Source organism: Theobroma cacao, chromosome 4, assembly GCF_000208745.1.
Source record: "Theobroma cacao cultivar B97-61/B2 chromosome 4, Criollo_cocoa_genome_V2, whole genome shotgun sequence".
NCBI lineage: Eukaryota > Viridiplantae > Streptophyta > Magnoliopsida > Malvales > Malvaceae > Theobroma > Theobroma cacao.
This window is the reverse complement of record NC_030853.1, coordinates 30,328,001-30,348,189: the sequence shown is the minus strand read 5'-3', so window position 1 is coordinate 30,348,189 and position 20,189 is coordinate 30,328,001. Positions and strand designations below refer to the sequence as shown.

General features: G+C 32.5%; 1 protein-coding gene across 1 annotated transcript; it reads right to left on the bottom strand.

Annotated features, from left to right (window-relative positions):
• Positions 12 to 6,951, bottom strand: LOC18603449 (ISWI chromatin-remodeling complex ATPase CHR11). The gene is made up of 25 exons (XM_018119469.1): positions 6,561 to 6,951; positions 6,153 to 6,284; positions 5,970 to 6,073; positions 5,654 to 5,760; positions 5,466 to 5,563; positions 5,160 to 5,339; positions 4,854 to 5,075; positions 4,297 to 4,431; positions 3,931 to 4,213; positions 3,772 to 3,845; positions 3,350 to 3,570; positions 3,188 to 3,275; positions 3,013 to 3,106; positions 2,727 to 2,915; positions 2,603 to 2,634; positions 2,415 to 2,491; positions 2,228 to 2,317; positions 2,078 to 2,147; positions 1,922 to 1,976; positions 1,779 to 1,837; positions 1,539 to 1,704; positions 1,081 to 1,259; positions 770 to 985; positions 491 to 589; positions 12 to 398 (listed from the first exon to the last, which is right to left on the bottom strand). The coding sequence occupies exons 1-25, from the start codon at positions 6,762 to 6,764 to the stop codon at positions 381 to 383; spliced, it is 3,192 nt and encodes a 1,063-aa protein (XP_017974958.1). The 5' UTR covers positions 6,765 to 6,951; the 3' UTR covers positions 12 to 380.

The window sequence follows — 20,189 nt, the reverse complement described above, 5'->3', positions numbered from 1 at the left end:
AATAAATAAAAGGGTGCTAAATGATCATTGTTATAAATGCCATGGGCTTTTTCTACCCCCTACGATAGCCAATATATTTCACTAATTAGTCAGCCGAATACAGATGGTTCCAATGGATGGGCCATAGATTGTTCTTAGAAAAACCTAGTAATCTAGTATTACTCATTTATACAACTTTCATAACCTAACGCATCAATGATATTTAAAAGCCCTCTCAAGTAAGGACTAAATGATAATCAGTTCTGTTCCATTCTGAAATCCATACCAAATACCGGAGAGTTCAAAATAAGCCAGAGTCTTGCATGCAAACTACAAGCCCAACTCCTCATCAATCACAATTTCTGCTTCTGACCCAAAATTTGTAGTTCACATTACTTGTATCACTTCCTCTTTTTTCCCTGCAAAATGAGACAAATACCACTTTTTCTGACAAAACTGAATATGAAACGAAATTCACCGCAAAATTCACAAATTTCAGTATGAAACAAACCGAGATCACATAATCATCCATCGATAATTGCTTCCGTTTCTTCATTTGAGTAGGACTCTCAGTTGGCTGCCTACCACCACGCTTTGATGGTGTCATATTCTGGAAATGTAAGATGAGGATCATGATAAAAGACCCAACTAGAATAAACATAATAACCAAAGAAATATATAATTCTAGACTAATCGAACAAAGAATGACAGAGTCATAACAAGCATGTGACTCGTGAATGTACTGGCAGTTCGCATTTTGGTAGCAGATAAGATAAAAGATATGCAGAACCTTGGCAAGTTTCTTCTCCTTGCGGGCTTGTCGCTCCCTCTCGTCATATTCTTGGTTTTCCTTCTCAACCAATCGAATGAGGGTATCGCATCTCCTTGCCAGCTCCTGAGTTGTCCGTGACTTCACAAACCAATCAAATCGAAACAAGGGTGATGTACGGAATGCTGCCTTCAATTCTTCCCAATTCCCATAACCAAGCTTGTGAACCATGCATATCTGTTTATATATGATGCAAAGGCATAAATATCAAAAGAACAAGATTAAGGTGGACCGAAAAATATTCTGTACGATAAAAAAGATTTTAGACATACCATGAACCGATCACATTCTTCATTGTACAGCTTCCCCTTGTTCTGACCATACTGGATCTTCATCTCCAACCATGGATTCTTGTATCGATCCAATTTCTTGCCAATTGCTTTCATGATCTCATCTTTTCTAGAAATTCTGGCCTCTCCTCTTTCAATGTTCTTAATTATCCTATCATAATCTGTAGTATAATTAAATTCAGTAATTAATGTAGCATAAGAACCTTGTCTGGAACCAGCTATTAGAACTAGTTGAACCAATCAACACTTTCTTCTGTGATCTATGTAGCATATGTAGACACATGCATATGTATACTTCAATCATTTTCAATCAAGCTCCTGGAGGATCCCACTTAAAAGTTGTCAAATTTTTACACATGATCACATCTAGAGAAACAATTATGGGCACTTGAAACCTATCCAAACAAGGCAAAAATAACATGATATTGGAACCCACTTACCATTTAACTCCTTGTACCGTTCTTTGAAAACTTTAGCATATCTTTCAACTTCCTCCTCGGTTTTCCCTTCCATTTCTGAAGCAATACTTTTTATATCATTTCGTCCATACTTCTCACAAGCTCTAATAAAAGTATTGAAATCTCTCCTACTCCATGAAGAAAATCCCTAACACACCCAAAAATTAAGTTTGAGTAAGGCAACCAATTATACAAACATAACAGAAAACATGTTCCACTCACCTCTTCCAATAGGCGCTCCTTTTCTTCCAACTCTTCAGCAGTTAATGGATCTCCCCCTTCTAAATACAGAAGACTAAGTCAAACAGGCAAAAAGAAGATTTGTGTACCATAAAGTAACACATCATATGGGAAAAGTAAAATACCTTCTGGTTCATCCACATCAATTGAGTCCTTTATCTGATTCTTCTGATGCGTTTGCTGATTATAATTGAAAAAATATCCAGTCAGAAAATAACTCCAAACCAACCCAAGTCAATGGATGGAGAAAATAAAAATTGGTATTTGGTCAGATCACATACCATGAGATAGCGTACTTCTTTCTCATACAACTCACTTAACCTCTGAGTGTTAAAAAACTGGAAATCATGCCTGAGAAATGGTAAAATTTTATTAGCTACAATATCTAAACCAAACTATTTACCAAAACGTTAGTTTCAGTAAGGGCTTACAGTTGAGGCATGCGAGGAATTCGAGGCTCCTTTGGTTTTGCTGGACCACCTTGGCGCATGGTTTGTTTAAAGTACTCAGATTCTGAGTAACTGATTAAAGAAAAGGAGAAATACATGTCAAATACACAAAAAAAGAAAAAAAAAAACAATGCAAACATGAGTTGAAATGCTGAAAAAACCAACTTACTTCCGCTTCCGCTCTCTTTTTGGGGGTTCAATCCAGTTTTCACTTACAATTTTCTTGAAGTCAAACTTGTTCTCATCCTTTATCAAGAAAAAACAAAAGCACCAACCATTAATAAAGGGCACTGTTAAACACAAGACTTAACAAAGATCAAACAGATTAGGGACAAAAAACAAGATAGATGTTTTTACCTTGTCATCATCAAAATCATACAATTCAGCAGCTACAAAAACAGAACAATGTCATAAACGATTGTTTATAAAAAAACATTAAGTAAATTCACAAACAAACAAAACAAGAGCAAAAAAGGCATACTATCATCCATCTTAAATTTAATTGCATCCTCTGTAAATTTCTTCATCTTGGCATCAAGTTCAGCAGTTGCTGCTTCTCCTTTGGCAATGATTCTATCAATGTCTTCATCCGTGATAGTGCTATCCTTGGAACTGAAGACCATTTCAGCACCAAACCTCACCATTTGAAGCAACTCATCTTTGTTAACAGCTGCATGAAACAAGAAGATACTGATATGCTACAGATAAAGACTTGTAAAGAATAATTGCATCAAGCAAAACATTTGCACTGCGAAAAAACTTCTTACTCTTCTGCTCTGCCAATCGTCCTTGTTGAATAACCAGAGCATCTAGTGCCAGCTTTTTATAGGCCCTCTCAATCACCTTTTCCTCAATAGTGTACTGTTTCATCATAAACAAGCAAATGAGTCTACCCTAGCATAGGCAAACTTCTCAACTAGTACAGAAGGACAAATTGCAAACCTCTGTGCAAAAGCGGAACACTTGAACTTCCTTCTTTTGACCAATCCTATGAGCACGATCCTGTGCTTGCAAATCAACTTGTGGGTTCCTGCAAGATTCCCTTAAGAGTTACCAATCCAAAGAGGAATAAAACACAATAATATAAGATAGGAAGATGCTTACCAGTCACTATCATAAAGGATGACAACATCTGCAGTAGCAAGATTAATACCGAGACCTCCAGCTCTAGTTGATAACAAGAAAACAAATTTCTCGCTCCCTGGCTTATTAAAGGCTTCAATGGATGCATCACGATCTTCTCCACCTGTATTACCATCAATTCGGCAATAAAGGTATCCACGAAACATCAAATAATCTTCAAGAATATCCAGCAGCCTCGTCATCTGAATACAATATATTCCCACAGCAAAATCGCAAATAAGAAAACTTGAAAAATAAATAAAGACATGTAATATTGTAAATGATGTAAATAAAATTAGAAAAATAAAATGGGGAAATGTATAGACCAATAACTGACATAGTCATATTCACTGCACAGGAATCCATATACAAATAGATAAATTCTGGGCAACCCTCAAGATTACCTGTGAAAATATCAGGACTCTAGAATCACGCTCCTTCAGCTTTGGAAGTAACTTGTCCAAGAGAACCATTTTACCTGGAAAAAAATCATAAATGTCAGTGTTCAGAACCACTTCCTTTCAACACAAAAGGATTCAATATCTTCCAGGGAGGAACATTACCAGCATTGGTTATAAGATGGTCTCCTGTAGTATATGGAGGTCCCGGTTCAGCACCTTGGAAAAGATATGGGTGATTACAGCACTTACGCAGCTGCATTGCAATGTTCAGGAGACGCTTACGCTCTCCACCAGCATTAACAACTTCAAGATCTTTTTGCAGCAAAGCCCTATAGTATTGTTTCTGCATCTGTGACATTCCTACTTTCAGGATAGTTTCCTTTTTGGGAGGCAAACCTTTCTCGACATCTGATTTCAATCTCCGAAGGAGAAATGGCCGAAGAACCTAAAGATGCAAAGACAAAGAATGTTAATTATTTGTACAACCCCACATGCCTGGCATGAGTAGAGAGAAGATTTTTAACTTGCCTTGTGAAGTTGTTGAACAACTTCCTGCTGGTCATTCTCCCCAGAAATCTGAAACCACTCATCAAAAGTTTCAGCTGAACTAAAAATCTCCGGCAGTAAGAAGTTAAGAAGAGACCAAAGCTCATGGAGATTATTCTGCACAAGAAAAGATGCCAAGATTATTACATACTTAACAATAAAGTACTGATAATTCAAGTAAGAGTAAACAACAAGACAAGAAAAGCTGCCACTTTTGATCAAAACTTCCCTGAATCCAATTGCACAGCTATAGGAATCACAAATAAAGTAGACGAAAAAAGACAAATTCTCATTCCCCGAATCCAATTGCACAGCTGGCAACTAAAATTGATCCAACCAAGAAAACAGTATACATGCTTGACCAACTTTTCAACTTAAACGCAAGTACTGGACCAGAATATAGCATAGGCATTTATAGTGCAACTAACCAGACATCATGAATGGAATAAGACTTATGTTACAAATAAAACTCATATATGACAGTTTAACTTACCCAAAATGGTATGTGCTACCATAGAAAATAACATTTCAATGCATACCTGAAGTGGAGTACCCGTAATAAGAAGACGGTAATTAGTATTGTAGAGCCTCATTGTTTTTGAAAGGAGTGAATTCTCATTCTTGATTCGATGGGCTTCGTCGATAATTATATAGCGCCAACTAAAACGACGCAAGCAAGACTTCTCCTTGATGGCCATTTCAAAACTTGTGACACAGACATCAAACTTCCCAGCAAGCAGTAACTCCTCACGGATGTATCTCTGCAGAAATTAGAAGACATAAGAATCATGATAAAGAGAAAAAATAGAGACACTAATCAGTAAAGCATGCTTGAAGCAACTTACTCTTTCCTCAGGATTGCCAAGAAACTTTACAGCTCGCAAGACTGGGCAAAATCGGCGTATTTCATTCATCCAGTTACCAAGAGTTGATTTTGGAGCAACAACCATATGAGGGCCAGTAATTCCTCGGTACTCATGCAGATAGCCCAATAACGAAATAGTTTGCAAAGTTTTACCAAGTCCCTGCATTAAAAAATTAGTAAATAAACGTAAGTTCATAACATATCCCTGATTGTGATCTTTAAAACAAGCCTTGAGAATGAACTTAAGCAATATACAATCTTTATAAATCATGGGTACGGCACATACCATTTCATCTGCAAGAATTCCATTTATACCATTCTCATACAGTCGTATAAGCCAGTTTAAACCAGCAAGTTGGTAGTCCCTCATCTTTCCCTGAATACCTGGAGAGAAAAAAATAAAGAGCAAATAAAGGAGAATGAAACCACTCGAACTGAGTTGTCCAACTGATGGGTCTATGAGAGAGAACTTACAAGAAGGTTGAGTAACCAATCTTGTGTTTCCAGACAACCCATCTTCTTCCTCCTTGAGGCACTCTTCATCTTCTTCCTCTTCAGTTACTTTTGATGCATGGCGGCCCCTAAATTTAACAAGTGAAAGAAATAATTACTAGTGAAAGTCTTAAATCAAAACAACTAAAGTATGAAACAGTTCAAAGTACTATGAAAATCATTAAAAACCAAATAGAAAACAATATCCATGGCTTACAACCAGTAATATCATTAAAACAATACAAACATGACAAATAATCCTTTTCAACATTTTTAGCAATAAAGAAAACCTCTATACCTTCCTTTCGCCTTTTGCGATGTCGATTGGTCACCTTTAGCAAAATGAGCAAACAACTCCGTCTGCTGCAAAAGATACTTCAACCGTCCCTTCCCCCTGTTATTCTGCCATTAAACCAAATGTTAGCAAATCATAATTACACATAAAATTAACATAATACGAACTTTTCCATGCAATACTCACCATATCAGCATCAATGGCAGCATTTTGAGCATCCAATATTTCCTGAATCTTCTGCTTCTTTAATTTTTGCATTTCTTTTAGCCTCTCCTTTTCTCGCTTACTAATTTCTGGGTCAGCCCCGTTAGACTCATCCTACACGAACAAAAAAGAAACCTCAAAATCATAAAAACCAAATTATAAATAACAATATAATTTAAATTAAGCTTATCAGCAACCTACTAAAAAAACCCTAGCAGCAAAATTCATCCTAAAGTTAAAAACTAAAAGCTTAAAACTATAATTTTTTCAATCACTAGCAAACCCTAACTAAAAATAACAAGCAAAAAGACAGATCTAACAACCAAAATCGCAAAAATTCGAAAACAAATTCAGGGAGAGACTGTTGAAGGGGCAAAATCGTAAAATCACCTCATCAGCATCATCGACGTTTTCGTCCAGGGCGGCGTCCTCGTCTTCGTCGGAGGCATCGGCAGGGCGAGCAACGGCTTCGATCTCTTCCTCGTCTTCTTCCTCGCCGTTGATCTGGTCGTCGATTCGCTCCTCTTCTGATGAATTGGAGCCGTTGGATAGCGCGTCATCGGACGACGCCTGACGCTTCGACGATTTCGCCATTTCTTTCTCAGATCGAGAGCTTCTTTTCTTTTTCTTCTCTTCTCTTTTCTTTTGGAGAGAAAGAAAAAAAAATATATAGAAAAAAAATTAAAAGAGAGAGACCGACTTTCGGTATCGAAAGCTGGCTCGAAATAAAAACGAAGAGTGAAATGAGGTTGATCAAATTGTGGCCGTTGGATTTGGGAAAGGCGGAGATTATGTGTTTTGAAGTGGATTGAGTGACAAATGGGGAATTTCCCGCCAAGTATAGGGAAGTGCGAATTTCCCGCCTAGGTTTCCCGCAGGCTCGAGAGTCCGGAACCTTGGATGCCACCAACTCGAGCCATGGTCAGAACGGAATTTTCATGCTTGGGATGGGCTTGGCTGGAAGGTTGTGGTTTCATTTAATTTTGTCACAAATAAAATGAAATTTACTTGAAAATAATACTGCACATTACTTACCTATGGTTTTAATATTTTTTCATTAATGCAAAGCTAATCCTATTGAGAAGAGTGTTGTTGCCCTTTCTATTTTATAATGCATAAATGAATATTTGAGTTTATTGTCATAATTACTTTAAAGTAGTGCTACTATTCTTTTATTGTCTTTGAAATAACATACATACATAGTTACAAATTGCAAAAATAGGAACATTATAAAGAGATAATGTTTTGCTAGTGCTTATATTTCAATGATGTTGAATAATCAACGAGTGGAGTAAGTTTCGTTAATACAAATGTTATCGGTTTAAAAAATTTTAAAAAAATTCATTGTCTTTTTTATATAATGTTTAAAAAATATTTTAAATTATTTGAAATTTTTTAAAATAATTTTTTATTATTCTATTACCTTCAATTAAGTTTTTGTATTTTTTATTTTTAATCCAATAAGTTTTTATGGCTAATGATTAATTTGTCATTAATCAAAATACTAATTATTATTTTATATTCATGTGACGTTACTGTAAATAGTAAAAAATATCACATGATTGTAGCATTCGGTCACATTAGCATGCAATATCATCATCTATTATAACATGTCAATATGCCACATTAATATCACGTAACATGAAATAACAAATGGTATTTTGCTTAAACCAACTATTAGTCATATTCAAGATAAAAAGCACAAAAACTTGATTAAACGCACTAAAACAAAGAACATTTTTGAATTGTTTTAAGTATTTTATATATTTTTAAACAATATCTCAAATCAAATTATTTTTATTATATATCCAATCATTTTTATTTTTTCTATACTATATCTAATAAATTTTTTTATATATCTAATAATGGTCTTTCAAACTCGAGCCCTATAACACAAATAAAATTCAATTTAAACTTATTCTTTAAACAGAAACCCAATCTTAATAAGAACTTCATCACATGTCTAAAAATAGAATGTAACCCAAACATATTGAAATTCACACAAAAAAATCCATATTACAAAGTAATATATATATATATATATATATATAGAAAAAAAGGTAAATTACAACACGATAAAAAGGTACAATATTTTAACAATAACAACGAAGAAGAAGACAACAACAACAAAGATAAGCCACATTAGAGAGTCTTCATTGATATAAAGTGGACTCTGTGAAAATGGGGCGACCATGCTGGGTGTAAAAGTTTCCTGGCATTGGAAATGAAAATAGAGATTAGTAGTATGTAACGAGTTCCGATTTCCATTTTCACATAAATGCAATATTCACACAAAGAATGTTTTGTTACACTCGAATTTAATATGAAAAGACCATTGGATGGGAAACTCAAATTTAATATGGACAGGCTGCCAATGGATTTTGCAAACTAGTATTAAAATACATCAAGAAATCATAAAAATTAGAAACAAGTCAATCTAGTTTGTGTATGAAACTATTAATAATTCTATGTCTTATAGGCAATGTAGACACTATATTTGTCCAGATTTAATCTTATTTATTTAAGTTTTTAATTAGTTTAATTTCATTTATTTTCAAATTTATTTTGATTTGGAATGATGATTTATAATCAAATAATTTCATAATCCAAATAAGTTAAAATTCAATAAGATAATAATGTTGGGCTAGCAAGCCTGTAAACATTAAAAATAATATGAAGAATACAAACAAAGATCAAACAAAACAAAAGAGGTCATAAACTATGTTTTAAAAGTCAATTTAGCTCTTTTAAATTTTTATTTTAGGTCAAACAAGTCTTCTCCCAAACCATTGACTAATGAAATTAGTTAATGGTACATGGCAAATGACATGGAAGATGACGTCGTATTAAATGTTGTTAATTAAGATTTGTGCACTTATAAAAAATGATTGGTTAAGGATTTAAAACAAAAAAAAAACTAATGATAGGTTTTTTTTAAAAAAAAAATTAGACATGTTTACGACTAAAAATATAAGTATATAAATTTTAATAATAATATTTAATATCACATCATCTACCATGTGGTAGTGATATCGTTAAAATTGCATGTCAACTTATCACATGACGGATGACATGGTATAAAAGAGTGCTAGTCATAGTCAATATTGAGAGGAAAGGACTTGAACTGAATTGATTTTTTTGATATAGTTAATAGTTTATTTGGGTATTTAGTTAACAAAAAACAAATATATCAAAATCAAAAAATGAAAAAAAAAAGAAAGAGAGATAATTTTATACAGGTTTTACAATGAAAAATCCTCCCACAGAATAAAATAAAAAATATACAATTAAATCAAGATAAAAAAAACCTATATAAATCCAAAAAACGTAATAATACAAAAAATCACACAAGAGAAATCAATAAAAGGAGTGTTATTGGGTTTATGGCTTTTGAAATTTTCGGATCTAGATCTAGTAATTTCGAGATTGAGAAAAAGAGTCTGATTAAATAAAAGAGTGGCTTGAGGGGTTATGGGGGTTGGTGAGGTTATTCCGGCAATCGAAATCTGGGCAAAAGGAGAAAGGAAAGGTTTCAGAAAGGGAGAACATAGAGTGCAGAAAACCAAAAGAGTGGCTTAATTATGGTTTTCTAAGATATGATTTTATACCCTTGTTGAGGTCTGTTTAGACTTTGGGTTAGTTGTTGTGCGTCAACATCGATTAGGCCCATTTGATTTAGTTATCAATCTGATTACAATTACTAAGTATGGGCTTCAATATGTATGTTTATGTTTTTTTTTTTAATTTTTAATACTAGTGAAACTATATAAAATATAATAAAAATAAAATTTTGTTTTAGATTTTAACTAGATTAGGATGGAAAATGGGAAGAAAAAAAAATATTTATAAGTATAAGGTTATAATATTTTTAAGTTATAAGGAGTTTTTTAATCTTATCACATTTTAAGGTTATTCTCTCAATCATGGAATAGCAAACTTTATTAAAAAGCTTGAGTTTAATTAAGCATGAATTTTACCTTATTTTAAGAAATAACTGTTACTAAATAATAACTATTCCTTATGACATTGCTTACCAAATGAAGGTGAAGAGAAAATATGGGAATAGAAAGGGAATAGCTAAGCTATTTATTGTACAAAACGTGACATATGTGCGATTCTCACCGCATTAGTCATGTCCAAAATCAAACATGTCATTTGGGGTATAGATGAGAAGTCACTTTATTACATTTAAATATATGATAAGGTGATAGTGGGCACAGTGAAAAGCGCAAAAGTAATTGACCATCTTTTCTTTAATAGAAATTTACATTTGATTTAGTAAATTAAAACTCTCCGTTCAACCCAAAGAAAAAAAAAAGAAAAAATATATAACTCTTTCTATTATAAAAAAAAGGAACAATAAACCTAATTTGTTTATATTTGAACCATTTTTAATTAACATAACATTTTATAATTTAATNCTGCGAATTTTCCCAAACCCTTTATGTGGAAATATATGTACTCTCGTTATATTCAATCGAGAAAGGAAACAAGAAGTCATGGTCAGCCATGGCCACCTTAGCACTCATAGAACTTTGACTATCAATTAAAAGTGTTTTCGTTTTATTAAACATTTACAAATATTATTATTTACTAATAGCATGCAACGAAATTCAATGTGTATGTAAGCACGACGATTAAATATTTATAAACGAATTTTAAGATATAATATATTTATATATATATATATAGAATACATATTATTAAAAAAAGGCCATTGAGATCTCAAAGCATGACAAGGTTGACGTTTTAAACTAATTTATTTTTAATCCACTCCAAGGTCCCTTTTCCAACAAAAACTTCAGGTAAGTTTCCAAAAGCAAGGCCTGGTTGGATTCTTCCACAAAATCATTTGGCATTCACACCAGATTGACCATTTAAATCATTTGGATTCTCCCCACCCCCAAAACACTAAAATTTTCCAAAATCGCTTCACGGACTACAACTCAACAAGGCGATTCAAATCACACAAAATCTGAAAAAATTCCTTGTAGACAAAGAAAGCCATCTAATGAACTTCAATTAGCAAGGGGACTAACAAAGTTTAAATTGGAATGAATTTCATCATGGGCATTGCGGTCTTCAATTTTAAAATTTTAAAATTGGCTGTGAACTGAGGAACACCCCCTTTCCTCCCCTTATATAGACGTCGACACTTCATCACGAAGGAGTGTTGAGAGGTTGGTGAGACAAAAATTACAATAACAACCCCATCCACCAACTCCATTGATAAATTTGCATGGCTACCAAATATTTTTATTCTTCTTCGTTCCGTTCTATGAAAAACAAAGCGTGTATTACTCTTTATGGATAAATGAAAAGAGAACAAGGTGGGACACAACCCATGGGGTACACCAACTCCAGCCATGGTTGGTGGGAACCAAATTTACATGCTTGGTTGTCTACCGGCAGAGTCCGTTGGGAAACCGGCTACACCCAGTTACACAAATTTGGTGTCCTTACTCCTTACCAAGCAAATCCGCAGCGATTCATTTTACTGCCAACAGGAGAGCCGGTTACCATAGAAGGCTGGTGTCATTATCAAACAAAATCTATTGCCATGAGTTTTTCTAATGCACCCTTTGGCCTTTTCCCACCATCTCCCCCATTTCTGGTTTCAACCGCTAAAGCACGATTTAAAATATAATTAATTATAATTAATAATAAAACATTCTTTTATTATTTTAAATAAATAAATATCATGCTATGGCCGTTATGAGAAGAGCAACAACCTTTTCCAAGAGTAAGGTTGGTGAGATTTAATTAGTTGAATGATTGGAATGTTCCTACATGCTTCTAAGGATTTTGCAAAAAATAAAAGTGAGGTGGAGGCAGCCATATGTCCATAAATGTTTTGGGGTGTCTAAGTCAAACGTAATTTGGACAAACTTATGTATTGTTGAAAGTTTATATTCAATTTGAAAGTTTATCTACAAAAATTAAAAAAAAAAATCAAAGATAGATTATCCAATTTCAAGATATGATGTATATGTAATAGTTTCTCCTCTTGTATTGTTGAAAGTTTATATTCAATTTGGACAAAATTATTCTCTAAGAACCAATACTAATAAGAACTCCATGATACACTCAAAGTAAAATACGCCCAAAAACACATTGAAATTCAACAAAAAAAAATCCATAGGATACATATAAAATTCCATGGGATCATATGTATGATGATTCCATGGATACTAACAAAACAGTCAACAAGGAGTTGTTATTATACACCAACAATGATAATAATAATAATAATAGTAAAAGCCACATTAGAGAGTTCCATCGATACAATTCAACGACTCATTATTCAGCAGTTTCCTTGGCCATAACAGAACCAAGCTTGCTGTAACAACCTAGCATTGGAATGGAAATAAACACAGTAGTTAGTAATAGGTTCCATTGATATATGACACTATTTGATTTGAACATAGCAGAAGAGGACACTTGATAATCGAAAACAGAGGAAACAGTGTCATTGCTCCAAGTTAGTGTCCTATTTTCTCTTTCTACTTTCCTCACACAAACACACATACATGTCAAGTTAGTAAATCTGTGATATATATGCGACATTGTGATTTTGATGAGGAGCACTAGCTAAGCTCTCCAAAAATGTCTACTCTAAATCCTTTCCAAAGGCCTTTTCTACAGTTAATCTGCAGTTTCAAAAGAGCACCGCAGGGGAGCTCCCCTTGTCCGCTTGTTCTTCCATGATTACTTCATCCATATGACCCTCATGCCTCGAACTTTTTTTTTTTTTGAAAGTTAAGGTATCATTAAGGGGGAGTAGTTCTCCCTGCAAAAATGAAGGGATTTTAGGCCACTATACTTTGGTATAGAAGCATATGAACCCAAAATCAACCCCTGGTTAAACAAAAGATCATACCCGCCACCCATTCTGAGCAGAGTTGTGACTGCCCTCGAATGGTGGCAAGTCCAGCAAACAAAATGTATACAGTCATCAAAAAAGAGGGCAATGTCCATGACTATACAAGCAAACACATACCCTCTGTAGTCTGTACAGCTCATCTAAACACATAACACAAACACTCTCGTATACACACACTGACTTACAGCAACGCACATAAAAACAAAAGGAAACCCCCTGCACAGCCCTGTATTGAACCAACCAGCAGCAGACAAACCTTCCCAGATGCCTCAAGTTTGTTAATTTATACTCTAAATCCTGGCCAAAGATCTTTTACACGGTAGGTGTCCAAAAGAAGGCAACATGTGCTGAAGAATTTTTTTGTGTATTGGAAAATGCCTCGGAAATAACTTTATATGCAAAGGTCTTTTAACTCAGCTTCAGGCTGTTAATGTCCTCGTTGAACAACGCACCTTGTTCCCAGATGACCTTTCTAATGGGAACGTGGAAGAAAGCACCATGTCCTCTTCCTGATTCATTGAGTTTCTTTTTTGAAAGAGCAATGTGAATAATTTCATATATCATGGGAATGAATTTTTCCTTAACTCAAAACATCAGCAGTACGAGGATCAAACAAAGGATATTGGTCAGAATGCCCCTTATAACCGACAGACCAACTAAAACAATTCGACCATTTTGGAACTTGCAAACATATCTACCTATCAAGAAGACCTCCAATACAAGAACTAGAGAAGTACAAGAATAGATTAATTTGCATTTGAAATTACTTAGTTCCATGTCTTATAACAATATATTTTTGGAAAATTGATCATTAAAAGCAGACGAAACAAAATTATCATTCTAAAACAAATAGACTGCTAAGTGGTTATAAAGATACCTTCATGAAGTTGCATTTTATCCGAGAGTATCCGAGAGCAGAGAGACTTGATGTCACACCCTGGCAACAAGCTCTATCTGACCCGCCGGATTCTCTTCAGCACCGTTGCGGCGACCTCTGTTACAGATGTAAGCAACGAAGAAGATGGTAAGGATCACAAAGACCATGACAAATGAAAGTTCTTTGCCATTAAACTTCACAGTTTCAGAGATTGAAAAACTCGACGAAGAGTTGTTGTTCATCCCATCATCCATCTTTGTTCTCTTGAAATGAAGAGAGCAGAGATGACTTTGCCGGTAGGGACTTCGAAATTTTCAGAGTGATCTTTGCCTCTGCACTTTTCCTAAGAAACTTTTCCCACAAAGGTGCCATAGTTGTGCTCCAATGAACATAGTCTTGTTCTTGACAATTTTGCCATCTAGTTAAAACAGTAAACTAAAAAGTTTTTAGGACTTAAAAGTAATTTTTTTGAAAAGATTAAAAATTAAATGTTAAAAAGTTTATAATAATTAATTAAACAATAAATAAAATATTTTCATTTTTCTATCTCTCTCGGCTATTCTTTTGCTTGGTTGTCTTTTTTATCTTTCCTCAACTCCACTATCTTCTTCTCCTCTTTTTCTTCTTCTATTAAAATTAAGTTTTGCAAAATCTTATAATTTCAAAAGCAATTTTTAAATTCTTTTCTTATTCTTCTTAAACCTTAAAAAAAAGAGATTGAGGAAACAAGATTCAAATAAATAAATCTTATTAGCAAAACTTTATAAGTCAACAATTTTGACAAGATTTATATAACCATTTTAATTTTTAATTAAACTCCACATTTTCAAGATTTTAAATGAAGATTAGTCATTTTTAGATAGGATGTTACTAACCAGTTTATAAGGATTTCAAAATCAACGTATTTAAGTGAAAATGAATTTTCCTTTGTAACACTATGGCAAAGAAAGGTGGGATATAGCTTCTAGGAAAAGAACAATTTTTGGCTTGTTAATCCTATTACTTAGAAACAAAATTGTTGACTTACTAAAATTCTGCTAATAAAATATATTTATTTGAATCTTTTTTCCTCGATCTTCTTTTTTGGGAAGTATGTTTCCCTATTCGAAGAATAAGAAAATAATTGCTCTCGAAGTTATAGAATTTTACAAAACCTAATTTTGATGGAAGAAGAAGATGATGGAGTTGGAGAGAGATAAGAAAGAAAACAAGAAAAAGAACGGTTGAGAGAGATAGAAAAGCGAAAATATGTTATTTATTGTTTAATTAATTATTATAAATTTTTTAATATTTAATTTTAAATTTCTATTTTTTTTATTTTACCTCCTTAATAAAGTGACACATTTTTGTGAACTGACAATATATAAAAGCCATGCACTGACTGTGCATCAAATATAAACTCTATGTTAAAATAAAAAAAAAGTCTTTTGACATACTCTCTAAACATTGACCCATTTTGTACATTTTTAGCTTCTTAACGTTTGGGGATAGTAATTTACAAATATAAAAAGTTATAATTATTTTTAGATAATTGAAAAATAAAACAATATTAAAATTTTTATAATTTAATTTAATTTAAATAATAATAATAATATTTTTATTCAATATTTATTAACTTAAAAAAAAAGACACCTTGTGATGGAAAATGGAAAAATTAGACAAATAAATAAATTATTTAAAAATATTTTATTGACAAGTGAAAATAGCTTATAATTTTGAAGTGAAAAACAAAAATCTAAAACAATTAAATAATATTATTTTATCAATTTTTTTCTATTTTTTCCTTGTTCTTTCTCATTCTCTTTTGTCCAAAAGCATAATCAGTCCTTTTCTTTTCCTTCTTTCTCTATCCCTCCCAATTTGATTTGTCTTCCCATCTCCACACACCAGTATGACTATAATCCAAAATCATTATCACAAAGACACCAAAACTTTATTGCAAATTTTCCAACAGCAATTACAATAAGTTTAGTGAATATACAAACATTTTACCAAAAAATAATAACTCAAATCGTATAAAATTTTGTAGAATGTTTAATTTAAATTTAAAATTGATCCCACAAGAGCTTGGTTGAGGTCAAATGCTTTAAATATTGTAGATATACTTTCATATGCTTTAAATCTATTAGGTTTATCATTTTATTAAAGAAATAATTTTATTTTAGAATTTTTGTTTAATATTGTTGTTAGTCAGCTTTACATACATTTTAACAAAAAGAAAAAAAAAGAAAGGAGAGATCGAGGTGTTGATTGATACTAAGGACAAGTAATTAAAGGTAGAGAAAGTGCAAAGAGAAAGAATTTAGAAGACAATCAAATTAACAAAAAAATTAATGAGGGAAAGGAATATAGATTGCGGCATAATTGTCTCATAGATTTCACATCAATAAGAGATGAAATAGATTTTGAGTATATAAATATGAATCTTTTTTCACTTATCAGATATGTTTTTTAAATTAAGAATGTGAGTGATTTATAGGTTTACTTTAACTTTATTTTCAGAGTTTAAGACCGCAGGAGGATGGATGTAAGTTTCGACTCATGATATTTGCTATCATAGTAGATTTGGATTTTCATTGATGTGGACCCTTATGAGAGATGTAAAGTTAAGAGTCTTTCTCCTTTATAAGTAAAGAAACAATGCAAATTAAGTGAAGTATAATGTCACATATCTCATATTAGTAAAAAATATGATAGATCTTGAATATATAAATATAAGCTTTTCACCACATAATAAGCATGTCTTTCGAATTGAAAATATGAATTTATGATTTATTAGTTTACTTAAATTTTATTTTCAGAGTTTAAGGTCATACGAGATTAGGCTTAAGTTTCGATCTGTGATAGATGTGTTGTTCTTGGAATTGCTTGTACAAAAATTTACGAAATAAAACCATTTTAATTTTTTAAAGAAAAAGAATATAAATAATTTAAGATTTTAATATTTAATTAATTGTTCGACTATTGATACTGAATGATAAGGAAGAATTAGTGCATTCAAAGGGAAAGTTTATAACCAAGAACTACAAAATAATATTGGGGAGGTTCTAAACCCGAATGATACTGGGAACCAACAACTAAGAGACCTAACTAAGAGGTCACTTCCGTGATTGTTTTGTTAATAATCATGGACTCATTACATACATATGTAGAATATTTTTCATGATTGTTCTATTTATTTTTGCAATGAATAACAATAATTATGAAAATTTAATAGGAAAAAATAAGTAAATAATATTTATTTATATTAAAAAAACCATTTCACAGTTGGGAAGAAGGATTATATAGAATTTTAATTTACTTTAGTTTACCTAAACTGTACTTTTCAAAAAGAAAAAAGGTTACCTAAAATATAATTTAATAGGGATTAGTGGGCCTGCTCTAAAATATAATTTAATAGGGAAATGTTTGAGGCCGAAGTAAATTGACAATTAGCAAATCTACGCTTTGAAAATATACGCTAGAATTTGTCAAAGTTAGACTTTTTAACAAAGTATAAGCGCCAATAATGACAAGCCGCAGGTCATCCTTTTTTTCAAAAGATGAAGGAATTTTCATCATCAACAGAGAATAAATAGTTCCCTGGGACTATACAAATCATTATCAAGACTCAAATTCTGGGTTGGAATGACAAGAACAAGAACAAGAACATAACAACACCTGCTGGTCCTCCTTAAAGACAACGTTGTACATCAATTGAAGTTTAAGGTCAATCGATGACACATTCAACAGATAAATCCACTCTCCTGGGCTTTGCAGGCTTGCCCTTGAGAGTTTAATATCTTAAACTTTTTTTTATTATTATACTTTTATAATGAATAATAATAGTTGTGAAAAATTAATATGAACAAAAACAGTAAATAACAAAACTTATCTCGTAAAAATTGCATTTAATATTTTTCCGATCAAAAAAATTGAATTTCATTAAATTAAATTGACCAACCAAATTTAGTTATTAACTCAATTCAGGCAAAAATAAATAAAGTAATTAACGTCCAGGATGCGGCTTTCTTCACACTGAATTCAACTAAGGCACGGTATGGTAAAGCTAGCCATGGACAGCCACCCAAGTATTGATAAAGACAGGTGTCTACTTCAAGTTCCTTTAATTATAACACCACCTGCTTAATATTTTGTCAAATAGCTTGATAAATTGTAGCAAAATTGAGGTTGTTTCTCTACTTTTTAGATGAGCTTGGAGTTCACGAAGACAAATGATGATGAAACTTGTTACTCTAAGCTTTGAATAAGATTGCAATCCATCCATCAAATCTGACACACAAAACAAGGGAAGAGTGTTTCAGCTTGTTTTGTTAGTAATGTTGATAAGCATTAATGTTTTAAATTATTTAAAGATTTTTATTAGTAAATTTAATTAGGCTTAATCAGAGCACGTTTGTGGAAAAACAAGTCATTTGATTTTCCACTCTAAAGGTTACCTAATAAACGGCCTGGTGGAGACATTCTGTGCAAAGGTTGGAATCAGTTTGAGGTCAAAATTATTTCATGGTTAAGTCATAGAATCATTAATTACTAAACTTTCAAAGCATTTGAAATTAGCTCGAACTTGTGCACGCGTTTTATTTGTCACCGACATTTGATAGAATCTCGAGTAATTTATATATATATTGATGTGCTTGGTTTGCCATATCATAGTTTTTTTTTCCTTATCTTTTTTGCAGACAAACAAATTTCACACATCAATATTCCATTCCTAATTGTTTGTGTTTGGTCAAACTCCAGGTTTGGAAGTTTGATTGGTGTTCTCTGATTTGTTGATAATTTTGACATTTTGGGACTTGGTGGTTGGGGTTGTGATCATTGGTGATGGATTTTTCTCGAGTCTGTTGAAGATCAGGGATTAAGTTTTTGGAAGGAGCATTGGGGTTGGGGACATGGCTTGTCCAACGCTTTGTTTTTGTTTTGCTTCGGACATGTGTTGGATGACTCATCTAATGAAGACTAGATGATTGGTTATGAAAAAGAAGTAACTAATATAGAATTACGAACATTTGAATATGTACATAAAATATCAGGAGAGTAGGAAAACATGAGAATGATGACATTTTTTTCAAACTGATTCATAACTGCATTATGAAAATAACATATCATTTGAAGACCAAGGTTATTATAACATTAGAAATTTGCAAATTAATAAATACATTGAACAAGTATGATTAGTTTATTTTTAAAAAAAATCACATTTTATATTTTTTTGGATCAATGAAATTAATTTAGCTGTTTGAATAAATTAAATTGAGCCTAAGCAAAAATTAGTTATTAATTAACAACATAAAAAACCTGAATTTTTTTTTAAAAGAAATTCCTTGTAGACTAAGAGAGCACAACTTTGAACAGTGAAACTTTAATTGCTAAATCACATATTAGAGTTCAAAACTAGCATAATTAGCTTATATTTTATCCATTTTATCATATACTAATTGCATAAAAAAAAAAATTCAAATCTCACCTCATCCTCATCATGCGACATAAGTGTAAGTACCACATCATGACTATTTTTCTTAAATGAAAAGTATAAAAGAACTAGGACAGTTTGTTTATATATTTTAAATTGACATAAATAATTTATAATTGTATTTATTATTTAACCAAATTTAATGAAGTGGACGAAAAACCCACTTACCAATATTTAAAGAATCTTGAGCACTTGATTGTGTGACTATTTCCTTTGCAAGCCGCTGCTGGCTCTCTCAGAAAAAAAAACAAACCACTGCTCAAACCGTGATTACAGGCGTAAAAGGTGGCGCTAATTTTCTACCCGAGGGATTTACCTCACCATGAAATTGAAACGGTAAAACGGTGAAAACCCTTTACAAGAAAATGAAGGGGTAACATGAAGAAGGAAGAATAAAAAGATTACGGACGCTAATGAACAGGGAAATTTGTCAGTAATATTTTGAAATGTTTGGTTTTGTACTTGTCGTGACGTGCGGGTCCGGGAACCCGTCCGCTAGACGCGGGGCGAAAATTAAAAATCTCAAAGTTTGTGGGAGTCGCCACCAATCTTTTTATTAGGTGTGATTGGTCACCTATTAACCCGATTTTAATCGACGAAGTCCTAAATTATTTTTAGGTCCGTCGAAAGAACGAGAACTGATCCGCGTTTTTTTAGAGATGGGTTAGGGAGTGCGGTTACGCACGGAGAATGGTTAGCACCTCCGTGACGCCCATTCTACGAACGGTACCATTTAATCTTAAGTTATCTTAATATAGCCTTTTCTTAGTTTAATCCCTATTT

What these genes read in the sequence shown, in the direction of transcription:
- LOC18603449 (XM_018119469.1), bottom strand. Translation starts at nt 6,764, where the DNA reads ATGGCGAAATCGTCGAAGCGTCAGGCGTCGTCCGATGACGCGCTATCC. An exon ending in ACGTCGATGATGCTGATGAG is followed by an intron (nt 6,285 to 6,560) that starts GTGATTTTACGA and finishes TTGTTCGTGTAG; the next exon opens with GATGAGTCTAACGGGGCTGA. An exon ending in GAGTCCTGATATTTTCACAG is followed by an intron (nt 3,571 to 3,771) that starts GTAATCTTGAGG and finishes TATTGTATTCAG; the next exon opens with ATGACGAGGCTGCTGGATAT.